This window comes from Numenius arquata, chromosome 9, assembly GCF_964106895.1.
Source record: "Numenius arquata chromosome 9, bNumArq3.hap1.1, whole genome shotgun sequence".
Lineage (NCBI taxonomy): Eukaryota > Metazoa > Chordata > Aves > Charadriiformes > Scolopacidae > Numenius > Numenius arquata.
Genome location: NC_133584.1, coordinates 60,225,725 through 60,244,779, shown reverse-complemented (window position 1 = coordinate 60,244,779; position 19,055 = coordinate 60,225,725). Strand labels below are relative to the sequence as shown.

At 43.3% G+C, this 19,055-nt stretch overlaps 1 protein-coding gene across 2 annotated transcripts in view; it reads right to left on the bottom strand.

Annotated features, from left to right (window-relative positions):
- The window catches only part of ELP3 (elongator acetyltransferase complex subunit 3), a 97,845-nt gene that overhangs the window by 53,726 nt on the left and 25,064 nt on the right, over positions 1-19,055 (bottom strand). For both annotated transcript variants that reach the window (XM_074153961.1, XM_074153962.1), the window contains exons 8-9: positions 10,030-10,191; positions 6,586-6,712 (exon numbers count right to left, since the gene is read on the bottom strand). In XM_074153961.1, the coding sequence (XP_074010062.1) occupies positions 6,586-6,712; positions 10,030-10,191 (289 nt within the window). The remainder of the gene's footprint in view (positions 1-6,585; positions 6,713-10,029; positions 10,192-19,055) is intronic.

Below are 19,055 nucleotides of genomic sequence, written 5' to 3'. Positions count from 1 at the left end.
CCAGGGAGCAAATCAAAGTTATTCCCACGCCGGTGCTGGAGAGGGAGAGCAGCTTTGCGCACACAATCCGACCATCTGCAGAAGTGGGCACACACTGGGGCTTTATCTAGATATTTTATCTGCAGGAATATGAGCGCAATTATCTGTGAAAATAGATTCTAAAAATAGCCCGTTCCTTACTACCACGATTCTCATTAACATAAAAATTACCACGGCGCTGGCCATAGTTCATGAAACTATAATTGTTTCCAAAGTGAAGAGCTTTTCAGCTCTACCATTTACTAAGACTCCAAGAGAAGCTCCAGTAACTGAAAGGCTGATCATTAAACACCGCCTAATCTGTTGCTGTAAATGTGCCCACGAAAAAAGAAAAAAAAAAAAAAAAAAGAGATAAATTTTCCGAGGTAATGCTGGCTACCTGCCAATAACAGTGTGTCAATGAGATCTTTAGGAGGAACTGAAAGGAAAATCATTTACCCCACTAAACATTTCAGAGCTATATTTAAAAACACAGAGAACTGTCTTCCCAAAAGAGGAAAAAAAATCGATGTAGATCAACAGTTTAACTGTCTTTTATTACAGTCATTAAAAGCTCCTGATAGAGGTGCAATATATTAGTTTTCCCGAGGGCTCTCATTTTTAACAAGGAGATGAAATTCACAATGAAACTATCTCCTTATTTACAGCCAAAGGTGATACAACAGTATTTAAAGTTTTACAACAACATCAAATATATTGCATAGGGAAAGGACACTCATATTTATCCACTGCCTTACTTGACCATCATTTTTGTCTCTCATGTTCAACACACCCGAGGAGGCTGTAGCCCTCTGCATCACTTACACTCGCATCACAGATGCATCAGGCATTTCGCTAAAATTTGTCTATTTCTGGGAAATGCTTATTTTGCAATTCCTTCAGGAAAAAAAAAAAAACAAACCCCCAAACCAGCCTGACACGTGACTGTAAGAAAAGGAATTTTCACCAGACTAAAATCACTCAATGACTGCATTTTAAAGAACACAACAATGGCTCTGCTGAATTGAACCAAGTCTCTTCAGCCTGATCCTTGTCTCCAGCACTGACCATTAAATGGTCCTGCCTGTGCTTTTACCCTCAGCATTTTATTTATATGAGACTTTAGATGGACAGAGCAGAGCCACGGCACCTTCTCAGGGATCTCCTCAAGGAAAAAGAGCTTCTCAGCAACTGAAGGCCTATCTGATGTTTCTGAGCCGTATCCACCAGCTCCCACGTGGCTTCAGCGCCGGGGGGTTCTGCCAACAACTTGCTGTGACACTTTCCAAACTTCAGGTTTCTAATCTTCTGGCTCTCCTCCCCGTTTCCTTTCCTTTTTTCTGCTCCCCGGACTTATTTCATCTATGAAGGCTCTTTAAAGTTGCTTGAGATGGGCTTACAGCCATCCCTCCCAGAGGACCAAAGGGAAGAGCCACAGTAAATCACGCTTAGACAAAGACCATAAAAATAAAATAAAAGCAAACATAGCAATACCTTCTCCATTAATAAATGTTACTGGCTTTGTAATATTTATGCTAGGGCAGATACAGTTTGTTGATTATGCTATTGCCACTCAGTGCCTCTGCAGAAACATAACGAGGAATTAGTAACAGCATCCTGGGAATTCTTTAGCCTCCTAAAGTTTTTGCTTAAATCCAAAGTTCTGCTTGGTAGCCCTGTTGGCAAGCGTGATTCATGAATCCTCCCAACCATTTACCCCTAGAGTCACCTCATCTCTCTCGTGCTACAACAGCAAAGCCGAGTGTTTATCGCGTTCCACAGAATGAGGTGTCTGCTCTGGTAACAATTCCATTATTCCCGCTGAGTCCTTGATTTATTCTAGCCATTATTCTAATTATTTTCTCCGACCACCTGCTACGTGAGGCGCTGCGAATCGGTCTTATCCGTTACGCTTGCGTTTGCCAACAGTAAGTGGCAGCGTGTGAGCGTGTGTACGGGAACACTACCTGGCACTCCTGGCACAACCACCCAGGCGGTGGGAGGAAGCAGAGCGTACGCCCTCCCCGCTGTGGAACGGGGTGGGAAGACCTGAAGCGGAAAGGAAATCCTCTGAGGCTATAAAAAGAATCAATATGAAGGGAAGAAAAGAGGCATGATGGGGGAAGGAGTGGGGAAGCACAGCAGAACTGGGACACAGAACTGGTACATCCACGCTGTTTAAAAAAAAAAACCAAAACAACTTACTGTAATAATCTTCATGACGAAAGCAGGCAAAAAGCCAGTCTTCGCTTACTGTGAAAAAGAGTATATACTTATAACAAAACATCTAATATACTCAAATCCTATCACTAAATTAAAGTTTTGAATAGCTATTAATAAACCCTCCAGGAAAACTGTGCACACACACAACTTTGAGAAGCTAGATATGCTGGGAAAAGAGTAAGTGCTGGGCAGCCGAACCGCTGGATGGAAGTGGAAGGAAACACTTTGAAATCAATAGGTCAGAAGGGACAGAAGCACCGTTACTCCTGAAGCCGTAATTACCTCTTCAATTTGAAGAAGCACCCAGTATTTTTAGTCTGCAGTCAGCACAATCAGCAAGTTATTATCTTCCCAGGAGAAGCCCCTCTATTTAATATATCAACCCGTAATGAAGGCAAGGTGCTCAGACCTCCTTCTAAAGTCATTTTGGTTCCTTTTTGTCCTACCTTTCCCTGGTGGTCTGAAAAGCAGAGCGGCCAAAAAGGAGGTTAGTGTGTATATATATATATATAAAAAATATATATTTATATATATAATATATATTATATATTATAATAATATATAATAATATATTATATATAATATGTATTTATATTTATAAAAATATATAATAATATAAATATATATATTTTTATATATATATAAAAAACTTATTTTTTTCCCAACTTATTTAGAACTACCACAAAATCAAGAATCTCTAAGGATCCTTGATAAGCCACAGGTGCCTCTGTCCCAAGAAGTCAAGAGGCATCTTATAGGAAGATGATTACGTTTTTTTGAACTAGGAGAATAATGCATAAAATAGCACGACTGCTGCTCATGAACAGCTTAGTGCTGTCGCAAGAACACACCAGATGCTCTCCACTTGGTTCCTCTCATTCACATTATTTTCGTGTAGTAGAAGTGTCTAAATATTTACCAGCACGGACTAACATTTATACAGCACAACGTATAAATAAATTGGCTTAATAACTCAAACCCATGATATAAAAATTTAAGGCAGGAAATAGAAAATGTACTATCTGGTTGAATCACAAGGAAAGAAGGAATTACTGTCTGCTGAATACCTCTATTATGTTCACCAGTGCAGGGCTCTGGGAAAAAAAAAGAGGGCTGTTTTTACCCTCTATTCTCTCCTATTTAAGACAAAGGTTCTTTTAAAAATAGATTATAAAGCATTTAAGACGGGACGAGAAAGGCAGAGGAGAAGGTAAAGGGAAGAGGATAGCGGTCTCCTGTTTACCATCCCATCTTGAAGCATGTCAGTGATCCACAACCTCTTCCACTCTCATTCTCTGCAGCTCCGTTTGCCGAAAGACACAGTGATCATTTTGCCGGGCATCAACTCTTGCAGCTCTTTCTCCACATGCTGCCTGATCCCGGTGGAAAACCCTCTGCACCTCTCTAACACGGGCATTTTTGATTCCTCCTCCCCTTTCCCATATTTTCTTCTCTTTAAAACAACACGGGTATAATTCTTCTCCACGTTGACGTGATCTATCACCTCTTCCCCACCAGCCGCCTCTCCAACTCCCATTTTTCTTCCTCACTCCGCAGCATTCACATCACTTCTTGAGGGCTTCATCCTCCACACTGATTACTCATCCTCCAACTCCTCAGCTGTACGTTCACTGGCATCAAATCTGAATTCCATCTGTGAGTCCTGCTTCAAATTTCTGAACTCATTAACAGGGCTGTCACTTGAGCTCGTCTTCACCCCATCACCCTCTCTGCAATCTTGAATTCCCCCTCTTAAACTATCACCTGGTTTTCTTTTTCTCCTCCTCAGCATTTCTCTTTCCTGACCCTCCAACCAGCCTTTTTGCCAGTTCCAGCCCCTCATCCCCAAATTCTGATCTTATCTTACCCCTCCCTTTTCTAAAATGCAAAATTTCTTCATTCTCTTTGGGCCTCATTCTCGTCTACTCTCACTTTTCTCATCCTTCCCCATGATAACGCGCAAATTCCTTCCCACCATGTTCCAGAACTGGCTCACATTGGTTTTCCCAGCTCCCAAAGCCAAGAGACTTCTCTGGCAGAAACAGTCCAACAGGTTGACCTTCTCTGCTCCATTTTCTCCTTCTCTTGCTTTTCTACGCTCAACTATTGTTTTCCCAGCTTTCTTTTAATCCCCCGCCCTACAATCCCAGCCTTTTCATCACATTCTTCTCTCCTCTTTCTGAAAACTTTGCCTTCTGCTTCTTCTATTTCTGCAAAAATTGTCATTAATAAATGGACAAAATAGGACATGGCATTATCCTTCCCATAACAAGCAAGGGATCCCGCTGGCCTGCAGAAACTGGAGGCATTTCAGCATCACTCGAAGTGATACCTTTTAAATAGACTCCTAAAATCTCTTGCAATGAAACAGGAGCAACTCCAGATCCAACAGCGGAAAAGCCTCAGCCGTTTATCAGGAACAAGCAGCAAAGAATAATAATCACTAAGTGCTTTCTGTAGAAGCTTGTGATTCTGCCTTAAATAATTCCTCCCTCTTCAGCTTTACATCTTCCAAATACCTGAGATTACTGTCTCTTCTCTGCTGGATCTTACCCAGGGTTGGCTCTTTAAATCTTTTAGTCAGTATTGCTACTCTTCCACCCCAAATTCTCCCCAGCCTAATGCTACTCCAGCAATGACAGGCCTGTAACGAACCTACAGCTACACCTCCGACTTCCTGAGATACCAAGAAAGGGACTCGAGTTTTGCCATCTCAAGTAATTCTATGAAAACACAGCTAATGTGATGCCCACCCTCCGTCTCCTTCAGCATTATAAGGAAATAATCCAGGAGCAACAGAGGCCGGGGCAGGAATTTTGAGCTCACTTTTAGCTCTGTCACAGAATCATATGGGATTGGAAGGGACCTCTGGAGATCATCTCCTCCAACCCCCTGCCAGAGCAGGTCCACCCAGAGCAGGTCCCACAGGAACGTGTCCAGGCGGGGTTTGAATGTCTCCAGAGAAGGAGACTCCACCACCTCTCTGGGCAGCCTCTTCCAGGGCTCTGCCACCCTCACAGCAAAGAAGTTCCTCCTCATGTTGAGATGGAACTTCTTATGTTCCAGTTTGTGCCCATTCCCCCTTGTCCTATCACTGGGCACCACTGAGACAAGACTGGCCCCATCCTCCTGACACTCACCCTACAAGTATTTATAGGCGTTGATCAGATCCCCCCTCAGCCTTCTCTTCTCCAGACTAAGACGACCCAAGTCCCTCAGCCTTTCCTCCTAAGAGAGATGTTCCAGGCCCCTCATCATCTTCATAGCCCTCTGCTGTACCCTCTCCAGCAGTTCCCTGTCCTTCTGGAACTGGGGAGTCCAGAATGGGTCCCAGTGCTCCAGATGGGGCCTCCCCAGGGCAGAGCAGAGGGGGAGGCCCCATCTGTGGGCCGGCTTCACCTCTAGTTTTGTGCACATCACTTTGCACCCAGAATTTTGTCACACCAACATCATACTTGTTGAGAACTATGAAGTGTTTACAAAGAGCTCAAGGAATTCTGCCCAAAAACCCCTTAGAAAAATTACCTACCCCAGTTTTCAGAACTTCCTTCGTGTACCGTACAGCCGCAGTTTCGATTGCTTCTTTCTGGCCGTGCCCGTTTGCAGCGCATTGGGATAAACCATCGCTTCTGCCTGTACTTCTAATCAATATATTCCGTCGCGTAGACAGCTTTTTAGTGCCAGAAAGCACCTAGTCTGACCTTGCACAGCAATGTACCTGTGATTCCTCTATCACGACTGCATTTTCTGCACTACTTTAAAAAGACGACGAATTTTGACTTTAAAAAATATTGAATAATGAAAGAATATCTACCACGCTACCAGATCGCGGTTAATTCCCTGCACTGTTTACCATTTGCTCTTTTCTCATTTCCATTTATGTAGAAATAATTTTATATTTTCTTCCACATCATTGATAAAGATATTGAATAGCACCGAGCCAAGAACAGAGATGCTATATAATACACCTATACACTCTACTTTGCAATTAATTACCTTCGAGATAGCATGCTTTTAACTTTGAATCATGTACTATTCTAAATCCAAGGAAAGAAAACCACCTTGGAAAAAAAGTAAGAGCCCTAGTTAATATCGGAAGAGCTATATTCCACAGAGACACGAGTGACTCAGTCTTTCATGAGGCAAGGATATAATTTTCTGGATGAAGTAGTTCAACAAATCTTTCTCACCCTCCACCTTCAAAAATGAATTTTAAATTGTTTGTCCTTAAGAAACAATTCTGGCCTGGATCATAACTAATAGCTGAGCTGAGAAAGAGAAGCAGCATTAGCTGAAAAAGCTGGAACACACTAGAAACTCCCAGGTATTTTAAGCCATACTCACCACAAACTGGTCCATGTCCCTCTCAAGGCCCATGTTTGGTAGATCAGGCATCATGTGGGCCACCACTTTAAAGCCGGCATCCTTGGCTAAGTGAAAGGACTCGCACACAGCCTTCACGGTGTGACCTCTGGGAAGAGAGAAGACGACATATTTTTATATGTTTAATTGAGATTATTCTCTAGAAAGTGAGAAGGGTTGAGTTTTGTTACCAGTTTATCACCACTCAAGCCTTGGGATGTGGTTGCTAATAAAGTAAACTGCACTTGGGGCTAAAAGTAGGCCAGTTTGCTACTTCTATGGCAGGTGAACCCCACCAAGGCTATAGCTATTCAATCACAGCCTGAGAAACTTTGGAAGTTGAACTTTGGATGCTGAAGTTCAATTTGTAAAGCAATGCCACAAGTTGATGCCACAGCACAAGCCTAGGACACACTGCACTGAAGACTGTGTACGATCAAAATGAAGCATAATTAGAAACAAAAGCAACAAAAGAGCAAAAGGAGAAGAAGGAAGAGGGCTACCTAAGAGCAGCTTCCTAGGAAACCCTCCTGCAACATGCTTGCCGAACTCTTAAGTAGTCCCTTTAGAGAAACACAAACTTTTCTTGACTTCTGAGAGGTGCCAAACCTCCGAAACAGAGGCTGGACTGGGGCTCTTGAAGGATTTCATGTTCTTCTCCACCAACATCCAACCAAACTAACCGAGTCTTGCTCTGCAGGAGCTCGGTGAGAGTGGGAGCACAAACGATTGCAAGAACAAAGGCTGAATCTCACACAACTCATTGGCCTCAAGCAAACTCCTCTCTCCTTCCATGTCCAAGGTTCAGGAGCTGCCTTCTGCCTCCACAACAGCCATTTCTATCACTGCAAACAGCTACCAGGAGGTCCCCATCACACATGGCCAGTCTTCCCACAAAGTCCGTGCTTTTGCTCTTCCCCAGCTGGGAGAGCTCCTCCGCTACTGGTTTTCTTCCATCCTCTCAGCATCTGCTGTGGGGATTCCCTCTTGAATCCCCGTTCTCTTCCCATCACACTTTCACACCAGTTCACGCTGTCTTTTTGGAATTCTTTGCCAGTAGATTAGCCCAGCAGGTGACTCTTCTTCTCCTCGATAATCCTTTGGATGAAAAATGAACGCCATCTGGGAATCTTTACAAATGCACGCCCTTCTGTTGAGACCTAATGTTAACCAAACCAAGCAGCTACTTCCCATGTTTTAAGGACCTCTTCCTTCTTCTACTGGAAGATTCTGCCTCTGTTAAATCCCTACATGTAGTTTTATGACTACAGTTTTATTTATGGGGTTTTTTTCAGAAGTATTACAGTGTTTTTCTAAGACTGTTCAAGGACAGTATTACTCAAGACCTTGAGTAGCCCGAGGGGAGTAAATGGAGACTTGCTTCATAAATAAAAATTATTTTCTTATTAGAAGTGGAATTTGAGCTGCATCAATAACTTGATTATTTGATGCCTAGATCTGTTCTTGAATATTTTTCTGCCTCACAGCCACCAAAAGCACTCAAAAACCTCACTAATGACTTATGGAACATAATAGAAAGTAATTTCCAAACAGTTAGCCTAATTGGTTGTAATCTGACATTTTGCTACAAGCAAAATATTAAAGTTTAAAGCCAAAACACATCCCCCACAAAGCAGGAGAAGAACAGAAGCAAAATGAGGTCGTTTCAAAAGAAAAACTTGAATTTTCCTTCTCTGAAAGTGTATTCCAATTCATTGTTCTAAAAAGTTGGAAGGAGATACTTGAGGGAACAGCCCGCTCTGGGACAGCCCGAAGCAAAGCCTTTTAGGAATTCTGCAAGCGCCCCTGAGAAGTGCCAAAACCCTTTACAAATCTAACTCTATACACAATCAGCTTCTTGGTGAAACCACGTCAGTAATCTACCACTGCATTCTTCTTCTGATTCATCGGCAGGAAAGCAAGGGTTCATTAGTAAACGGCCAAGGCAAAAGTGACACACGGCTTTGAATGATTTATGGTACTGGTTCTGATGTGACAGACAACACTGGGGGAAAACCGGAGATGACTGAAGCGATAGCTACGTGGGCTTTTACAGTTCCACCTCAGGATGGGACACCTTTAAAAGACGTGAGGTGAAAAAAAGGATTTTAAAAGCCGAAGAGAAATTAATTGTTAAATTTACAATCTGTGTCAGAATTAAGTGTTAATGAACACATCTGGTCTAAGAGTGAGATTTAGCTACAATCCTTAGAATGGATCTTTTCCTTTGGAAAGCTGTGACATCTAGAGGAGGAAAGTACCACCTATAAATCGTAGCTCTTCACTGTTGGACTACTCAATAAATGGTTTTTCCTACCTCCTGAGACCTGGAGCCTGACCATTTCATAGCAGCGACATCCTGAGCTTCCCTGCACCAGCAACACTACGGCTAAACCCGCAGCAGGAAACTCATTTGGGATTCTTTAAGCTTCTAAAAGAAAATGTCCAACATTTTCAGTTTTGCACTACTGCCTTTAAGGTAGGCATTAACAAAAATGTGCTTTGCTTATTGAACCATAATCTCTCTGTCATTACGTATGATTATGGTTATTAAACATCCTCGGTAGGTGACTGGAATATGCAATGAGGAGGAAGGCAAGTTGTACGAGTGTCAGAAGTGAAAAAAACAGGAAAAAAAAAAATCACTTCTTTCAAAACCTGAACAGAATTATGAGACTAGCAATAAAATAAAATGATAAAAAAAAAGAGAGAGACTGTTCATTTCATTCCTTACGGGCAAGTCAGCCAAGGTACTGCGCACTCTCCTACGTAGGACGACTGTTCTTTCAGCCACAGGTCCAATATCAGAAGGAATAAATCACAGGCCTCTTGGGAATATATTTTGCAATCCCTAGAGATACCGTATGCCCAGAATGACTGTGGTTAATCCATCAACAGGCACTGTTTCTGGCTACGCCTCACCCTCTGTACTTGCCAATGTCACCTCTCCTCTCTGACACTCAGCAGAAAAAGGTGTCTGGGGTAGAGAACGCGCTGTTTGCTGGTGAAGTGCCTCCAACAGATTATGCCGCGTTGTATCTACTCAAGGCAGGACAAGAACTTTGAGGTCTCTCTGGGCACACGTTCTACTTCACAAAACTGAGTTTATTTATGAAGCAATAAAAAAAAAAAAAAAAAAAGAAGAGATAAGTGCAATACAGGAAAAGAATATGATTTTAAATTAAAACGTCACAAATAACCCCATTTTCTCAAGTCATCTACACAATATCGCAAAGAAATCTATGAAGCCACCACAGTTTATTAGTTTTTCTTAACAGCGATATGGCCACACAAGCAAGGAAATGAGCTAAATGTCTCAACGTTCAATGATAAATGGTTGTTCAAGTGAACAGGTCAAGAGACGCTGCTCAAGAGTATTCCAGAAAGCCACGGTCAGCTTCACCATGAAGCTTTCTTTCTTCTCACCTGTTGGTGTCCCTGGCCACATCCTCATAGACGCTCTGCACCCCGATCTCCAGCCTCGTACAGCCGTAGGATAACATGTCACTTAAATGTCGCTTCAGGCAGTAATCTGGTCTGGTCTCTATCGTTATCCCAACGCATTTTGTCAGGCTTCGTTCTGAATACCTGCAAAAAAAAAAAAAAAAAAATCCATCCTCTATTAAAATTGTGAAGTTGTCACGAGCGACTTCAGAAGAGTTTCCAACATCTTCCAGGTAAGAGTTTCCATGTCACTACTACTATTAAAACCCAGGTTAAAAACCTACAAAAATCCCAGCAACAAGGGAACCCTCAACCTTATTGCAACGCACGGATGAAACGATACACAAATACACACACTTTGCTTTGTATAAAAGAGAACTGGACCGTGGCAGCCTCGCAGGGCTTTTTTAAACGCTATTTGTTAGGAAGATGGTCCCAGAGCAGACTGAGCCTTCAGTTCTCAGCATCTGGAAACGAAGCCTGGGCAACAGGGAAAGCCCGAGCAGGCAATGAGAGACGTGTTCGGTTTTGGGGACAAACCAAAGGGAGAGTTTGGTGTAGTCGGTACGTTTTCATTGGATTCCCACGGCGTACAGAGAAATTGCGGGGACTGGGAGAAGATCCAGCTGCATTCTCACATGAAAACGTACAAGACTGTCTATGAAAAATTCCATAAATCACGTCCCTTTGTGAGCCAGCGGCAGGCTTTCAACTTCATTGAAGTCTCATGCTGAAACAAAATTCATTGTTAACCTTTTTCCCCCCTCCTCTCTCATTCATCACTGGGTGTCTAACAGAGACTAATTATTCCAGCTCGTAGAAAAATCCTCTACTGATGACAAATGGTAAGTTACTGACCTACGAGGGAGTAAAACAAGAGAAAAAAGGAATCTAAAGCTGCCTTGAACCAAAGTTCACAAAAGGAAACTGTCAATCAATATAATCTCCAACACCACCAGCAAGGATAATATTCCTTTCCATTCAGGAATTATTTTACTTGACCGCCTTTCCTGCAGAATAGGGAGGTTGTATAAGTGAGGACTGCAGGAGAAAAGATTTACAGCAGGAAAAAGGAAACTTCTTCTTTTGAAACCATTTGAGACTGCAGAGATAATCTGGATAATTCCCAAACTGGGACGTGGGCAGGATTAACAGCCACAGTTTGAGAGGAATATCGGTCTCTTTAATGGTCCCAGATGATGAAGATCTCAGTATTAATATTAAAGGTTGCTGAAAAGAGGACACCTTGAGTAAGAGAGAGATGTTATGCTGATACCTGGAAGAATATTGCACACCGAAACCATAAGGATGACTAACTTCAGCTCTTTATTAGGTGTTCTATAAAGATTCATCCTCCAATTTCCGGCTCTGGATAGCTGGAAGCTTCTGAATCAAAATAAAGCTCCAGAGCCTACCTCAGACCATGATGGAGGTCCAATTTGACCAAAAAAACCCCCATACCCCACCACCCCCAAATTCCTCCCCCCAAAAAAACAGCAAAAAACACAAGTGGGCTCAGACTCACGAACAAAAATACAAATCCCTTCAAACTGTTAAAGCCTGAGATCTATAAAGACCAAGATATTTGGGGGATAGACTGGAATGGCTGTCAAAATAAGCATCTTAAAAAAAACCAAACAACAAAACCCAAACAACAAAAAACCCACGTAAAACATGTCAGAGTTTGTGGCTCACTAATCTGACAGATTAACGGAACAATTGTTTCTCACGTCAGGGAAAACATTGCCAACGTGTGATTCATTAACATCGGACTGAAAAAGGCTCATTTTTAAAGATGTGATTTGCAACAATTAAAGAGAGAAATTTTAGCTGGGGGCAGGGGAGGGAGGGAAAAGCACCAGAAAACTCACCCATCGGGCCAGAGGGTATGTGCTCATGTTAAGCACTTGCAATCAGGCTAGAAATACTGAGAGGAGATAAAAGTAATTATATTTTCCCCCCCCCAGCAAATTTATGGCTACAATATTAAATGCTAAATATAATGAACACCAAGAGACCCTAAACTATAACATCTACTAAGGGCACCAACAGGATTTCAGTATGGCCTAACGGTTGGGAAAATTGTCTCGCCCAACTCTATGCCGTAAAGAGAAGCGTGTCTTAATGCTAACTAGAAAAGCAAAACAAAAACGAACCCAAACCAGATAAAGCAACAAAGATGGCATTTCCAGGAAAAGTCACAAGCCTCTTCAAACCACCACCTTCGTACGAGACAGACCTTTTCAACAATTTTTTAGGACAAGAGGAAACAGCCTCAAGTTGCACCAGGGGAGGTTTAGATTGAATATTAGGAAAAATTTCTTCCCCGAAAGGGTTGTCAACCCTTGGAAGAGGCTGCCCAGGGCAGTGGTGGAGTTGCCATCCCTGGAGGGATTTAAAAGCTGGGCAGACGTGGTGCTGGGGGACATGGGTTAGTGCTGGGTTTGTCATCTAAATCTCCCATCTTTCAGTTTAAAACGATTAACTCTTGTCCTTTGGCTCCCCTTCCTGATCAAGAGTCCCCTCCCATCTCTCCTCTCCTTCTTCTCACCCTCTTGAGGACAGACATGACATTTCCAGCCACCTCTGAGTTGTCATGATTTCTCCAAGGCGAGATGAAGCTGCCTCACCCATCCCTTTCCACAGACCTGTATGCGTCCAATTTGCCAGTGGTGCCCAATGTAATTCTCTGCCATGGGTACTACCTCTCATGACCTAGCAAGAGCAGATCTTGCAAATAAAGACCAAGGCAAAGAAACAATGCGTGCCTCAGACTTCTCCTGCGTCCTTCATCACAGAGCTGCCTGCCTCATCCAGTAGATCCACATTTCCTTTGGTCTTTTGCTGACAATGCATCTATGGAAATCCTTCTTGTCCGACAACTCTTTGAGTTTCAACTCCAATTAAGATTTTCTAACGTCCCCTCTGCCCACCTGTATCCCTCCTGGGCTTCCCGTACTTCCTTTCACCTTCTGCACACACTCCTTTTATCATGTTTGAGCTCCATCAGGACCTCCCCGTTAAGCAAAGCTGGTGACCTGTGGTACCGGCATAGTTTCCTGCACTGTCTTTGTGATTTGAGGAGGTTGTCCTGGAAGATCAGCTAAACCTACCTAGGCTTATTCACCCTTCAGGGCATCCTCCCATGGGATCCTGCCTTTTGATTCCCCGGAAAGGTTCAAATACGTTGTCCTGAATTCTGACACCTTTATTCTGTTACTTGCATCCTTTGGAATCTTAAGCTCTAACATCTCAAGAGTCATTGGAGCCAAGACCACATCCTCCCCTCAAACAGCTCTTTGCGAGTAGTAGACCCAGGAAAGCACCCCTCCTAGGCAGCAGATGACCCAACTATTTCAAAATATTGTCCTAATGCACTCCAGAAGTCTCCTAAATTAGCTGTGTTCCACCACGTTGCCCTTCAGGCAGGTATCAGGGTATCAGACTAGATTCAAGGAGTTTTGTATATTTTTCATTAAGTGCGACTATTCCAGTGCTTACATCATTTTCATACCTTTTCTTAGCACTATCTCCACTTTTTAAGCATTCTTCTTGTTGCCTTTGATACCAAAAACAGCCACAGAACTTTGCAGACACACCAGTAATATATCCAGATGGAATATCATTTGCCTATTCCTATCCAATTTTCCACTATTTATACAGTCAAGGGTAATTTGGCCGCTGAATCATACAGAAAGCTCACGATAATGCGACTTAACTCCTAAATATTTTCTAGATATTTCGCTGCTTCTCAGAATAGAACCCTGCACCATTCCTAGAAAAACAGCTTTACATTTTTCCCATAATAAAGTACACAGCTTGCCGGTATACAACTTACTATGGAATATAGATTTATCCCTTATTTGCTCATCTCCAGTATCGATAGCTCCTGCCAACCCTTAGAAATTACTATTTTAACACACAAGTATTAAACACAAGGCCCAGAGGCAAAACCAGCAGAATCCTATTAGAAATCATTCAGGTCAATGACAATAATTTTCTGCTGTGCCTGTTTTGAAAACCAATGTAACGGGTGACACGTCGTTCCAGTCTCTTTTTAAATGTCACAATATCTCACTGTAGCAAGTCAATTCTCTTCCAGAAGTTTATGCATATTACACTTTATTTCTCCAAAAAAACCTAACCCTGTAAGTTCACTAACAGGGTACAGTGACTTATCATGATAACGGAGATGACGGATTTGCTGGTTTTAATGTTTAAAAACAACAAACATCTAGCCATGTATCCTGCAGGAACGGCGTGCAAGCCAAGGCAGATATGGAGAGGGAACAGAGTCTATCCAGCCAGGCAGAGAACCTGAGAAGCAGATATCTAGAGCTCCAAAGAGAGTGACTCGGGAGCCGCAAGAGGTTAAGATGACCTTGTTGATGACCAAGACAAGCAAAACTATTATTAACTGAAGACCAAAAGAAGGAAAATCGAGAAAGCCCTGAGGAATTAGATGAAGCCAAGTTGAAAACTCCACCCGTGACGGTCTTGTGTATACAAGTTCGCCCAATTTCCAGGTTCATTCTGAAGTTAATACTTGTGATGTGCATTTCACAGAACTATAGAACCATAGAATCGTTTTGGTTGGAAGAGACCTTTCCAACCATCAACCCAACACTGCCAAGTCTACCACTAACTCATGTCCCTCAGCACCACGTCTGCCCGGCTTTTAAATATCTCCAGGGATGGGGACTCCACCACTGCCCTGGGCAGCCTCTTCCAAGGATTGACAACCCTTTCCAGGAAGAATTTTTCCCCAACATCCATCCTAAACCTCCCCTGGTGCAACTTGAGGCCATTTCCTCTCATCTCATCACCTGTTCCTTGGGAGAAGGGACTGACCCCCCCTGGCTACACCCTCCTTTCAGGGAGTTGCAGAGAGCGAGGTCTCCCCTCAGCCTCCTTTTCTCCAGGCTGAACACCCCCACCTCCCTCAGACGCTCCTCACAAGACTTGTGCTCCAGACCCCTCACCAGCTCCGTTGCCCCTCTCTGGACACGCTCCAGCCCCTCAGTATTTTTCCTGTTGTGAGGAACCCAAAACTGGACACAGCCCTCGAGGTGGGGCCTCACCAGTGCCCAGGACAGGGGGACCACCACTGTCCCAGTCCTGCTGGCCACACTATTGCTGGTACAGGCCAGGATGCTGGTGGCCTTCTTAGCCACCTGGGCACACTGCTGGCTCACCTTCAGCCAGCTATTGACCAACACCCCCAAATACCCCATTTCCTCTGAAACCTGAGAGTGAAGATGGATTTTATGTTCTCAAGCAGCAGCAAACATCTTACAGAATTTCTCCTCCTTCCCTGGAATAGTTTTATTTGTTATTTGCAATACAGCAGCGCTGAGGAACCCCACATCATCAAAAGAATAATCAGAAATCAGAGTATAACATAAGATGACGGGGGGGCATTTTTATTTTAATAACAGACTGGCCGCAGAGGTAAATTATGCAAATAAAATAGATGTTGAGCCATACAAATGAAGGAAATGAGATCTAGAGAAACCTTAAGATTTGTGCAGACATAGCTATTGTAGTCAGTTCTTTTCAGCATGATTACAGAACTGTCTGACATAGGAAGACGTAAAGGAGAGATTATTAATTTTAATCATTAGAGAATATTTGACTGACTTCTCAGAGAAAGCTGGTACATTAAGTAGACCTTCAAATCAGAGTCTGCCTCTAAAACGAGCTTGTTTTTTTCCAATCAAAAAGGCACCTACCTCTCCAGCAGACACAACAGTTTGACACAGGGTCTCAGACACTTTCTCATTTCGAGAAAGAGCAGACAGCCCAGCTCTGACATAAAACAACTCCTTTAACAAAGCCTCTACTCGCTCCCGATTAAACTTTGCTCTACAGACAAAAGCCTCACCAGCTCAGAGACCTGAACGTCAAAGTCTCAATTATTTACAATCCATCCTACAGCAGCTTCCAAACTCCCTGCTTGGGGTGAGAGTGGCAGGATGCCAGTCGGCACAGAAAGCCCTGCCTCATCCCAACCAGCTCAGAAAAGATAAAGTATAAGAATAAAGCGTTAACGCGGTGCGTATACAGCACGTTAATCACATGCCTTTAAACCGTTTATCTGTTTGAAACGTTTCAGAGTAGGAGAGTTCATAAAGAGGAGGGAAACTGAGAGGCAAAAGAGCAGAAAAAAGCACAAGAAGCAGCAGAAACAGTTCAAAGGTAGCACCAAAGAAAACCAATTAACAAAAGCAAGAAGCATTTAAGTGCACCCACCTATATGGGAAAGGATCTATAAGGGAAGGACCTAGAACAACTCATCGAACCCGACAGTCCCCAAAAACTTGTCTGCAGGACATTCCATCACTACTTCAAAAGCCAAAGAAAACCTTCCGGATGGTGAAGATAGATGGGAACTATGAAGATGCTCATATTACTCGATCACCATCGTTGCCAATGGATTATCCAACAGCAGCAATTTCCACAAGATGCTGTGCTCCGTAGTCATAGACATGGCAATGAGTGGTCACAGCTTAGCTGGGGAGGGGAGGGCACTACTGCTCATCTACCTCATCTATCCCCAAAAACCTCAGCTGCAAACCTGCCTTAGAAGAAGAGGTGCTTGGAGCCTTGTGGAAAGAGTGAAGTGTTGGAGGCCTGGGTGGGAAAATGAAGAATTGTCATCACCGGCCAAAGGATTCCACAAACAGAAAGCTCCTGGCCTTAACTTTGTCAACAACAGTGGTTGTGAACATCCAGAATCTCAAACAAGTCTATTATCTTCAAAAAAACCCCAAACCCTTCTTGTTGCCCTTGACTACAAGGAGCATGGTCCTAGGTGTAACACAGGTGTTCAAAACAGACAATGATTTCTATACACGTGGAATTAAGACAAAAAGTGACACCACCAGTTTCTGAAGGGGAAACTGCCAATATAATACACAAGAATCTTACGTACCACATCCTCACTTTTACTTCAGTGACCTCCTTTGCCTTGATCTCTAATAGCTCTGCTTTATCACAACGCCAATCTCTGAAACGCAGCTAGCAAAATTTAATTCAATATCTACAATTTCCTGCCAGTAAAGAAAACAGGTGGCATCTTACTCATCCGACATGTTTCCAAAGTTGCATGTTTGATGATTGCCCAGAGCAGATATTTCTGAAAGCTCAAATGCCAGTTATTTGGCTTTATAGTGCTCCTTTTTTTATTACAACATTTCAGCGTTTTCTTTATCACCACTACCAGGAGTACGACCGACTGCTTCGGTTTCTCAGCAGCATCAGTTTCCCAAGGTTCAGTCTTCAAACACTGAAAAACTCAGAGTTGCTTAAACTACAGCCATTTATTGATTAAAATGTAACTTTTCGATTTTGATGAAGTAACAGTATTCATACCTGCCGAAAGATAAGCGAGAATTCATCCTTTTTTGGGGTGAAATGCCACTAAACGGTAAGTCATAGGTAATTATGCGCCTTCCTGCTGTGTCACTTGGCATTAGAAATCCAGGACAGGATCTGTGTTTGAAACAGTACCCATTTTGAAGCAAAAAACCCCCGAGAACTTACCCGTTTTCTCTCTTTCTTAATTTGTTTACTGAGTTGTAACCACAATGAATGGATGTGACATCTGAAAATCCTCAGAAGAAAAAGCACAGCACGAGCAGAAGCGGCAGAGTTCCGTTAACACACTTCAGGCCTAATCAAAGTAAGGCTATTTGCATGGACTAATTAAACGCCTGGCTGTAACGACAAGAAGGTAATGATGTTGGCTATAAAGGGAAAGGGGGCGGGGGTTTGTTTGGTTTATTTTTATATCATTCACAGCTTTCATAGAGCCACGTCACGTAGAGGAGCTCTGGGCAAGGAGGCTGTAGTGATGCTGGAGGGACCCTGCCGTTCCCGACAGCCAGGACAGAGCTGCTCTGCTCTTACCACGCTGGGCTAATAAATTCACAATTATTCCCAAAGCCATAATCACCGCCTACCCTCAGAGGACATCTGAGCAGGCCCTGAAAGGTTTGTCTTAGCTCAGGAGGCAAAAAAACCCAAAGGACACTGAACGGAAAACCCTGACAGGACCTTCTGACACTGCAGCCTTATTTTCTAAGCTCCCATCCATCAAATTCAAGGCAAGAGCAATACAGAAAATGGTTTTTTTAGCAGTAAATTATTAGCAAGCCGCAATCAAACCCACCAGGATGAATAAGCATATGCCAGAGTGAAATATTTCAAACAAGAAAAATGCGTATCTGTGGCTCTAACAGGAGCCGGGCTGCAGCCTCTTTTTCACCTATCTGTCAAAACTAAAGGTTTAAGGGAAAAAGGCTAAAATAAGGCTAATATGGAGTGTGCTGATCTCCTCCCTTATGTTAGCCCTCTGCCTTTCTCCAACCTGTCTGTCCTGGATTGAGGTAGAACAGAACCAACTTGCTGTTCAGTAATTTTACTTCTTACGGTGAGCACGGCCAAATTACAGTCTTGGAGACCAAAGTCTTCACATTTCTCCCAGAAGACAAGCAGTGACACGAGCCACCAGCTCCCTGGCACCAAGGCTTAGGGAGAGCCGGGTCTCTGAACCACCTTCGGATGGCAACTGGAGTGCCAGTAACAAACTGACCTGGTCTGGAGATGGAACAGGGGACCTGCACGCTCCAGAAAGACACCAACAGCGGCTGGTGGAAGTCCAAAGGTCTATTTAGCCCAGTATCCCATCACCCACAGCTGTTGCAGATGGTTAGAGCAGAGCAGCAGGAGCAGGGCAAGCTCCCGTGGTATTTTCCTTGAATATTCTCACAGTTCATAGAATGGTTTTGGTTGGAAGGGACCTTAAAGATCATCCAGCTCCAACCCCCTGCCCTGGGCAGGGACACCTCCCACCAGAACAGGTTGCTCCAAGACCCCTCCAACCTGGCCTTGAACCCCTCCAGGGATGGGGCAGCCACAGCTTCTCTGGGCAACCTGGGTCAGGGTCTCACCACTCTCACAGCAAAGAATTTCTTTCTAGTATCTAATCTCAATCTCCCCTCTTT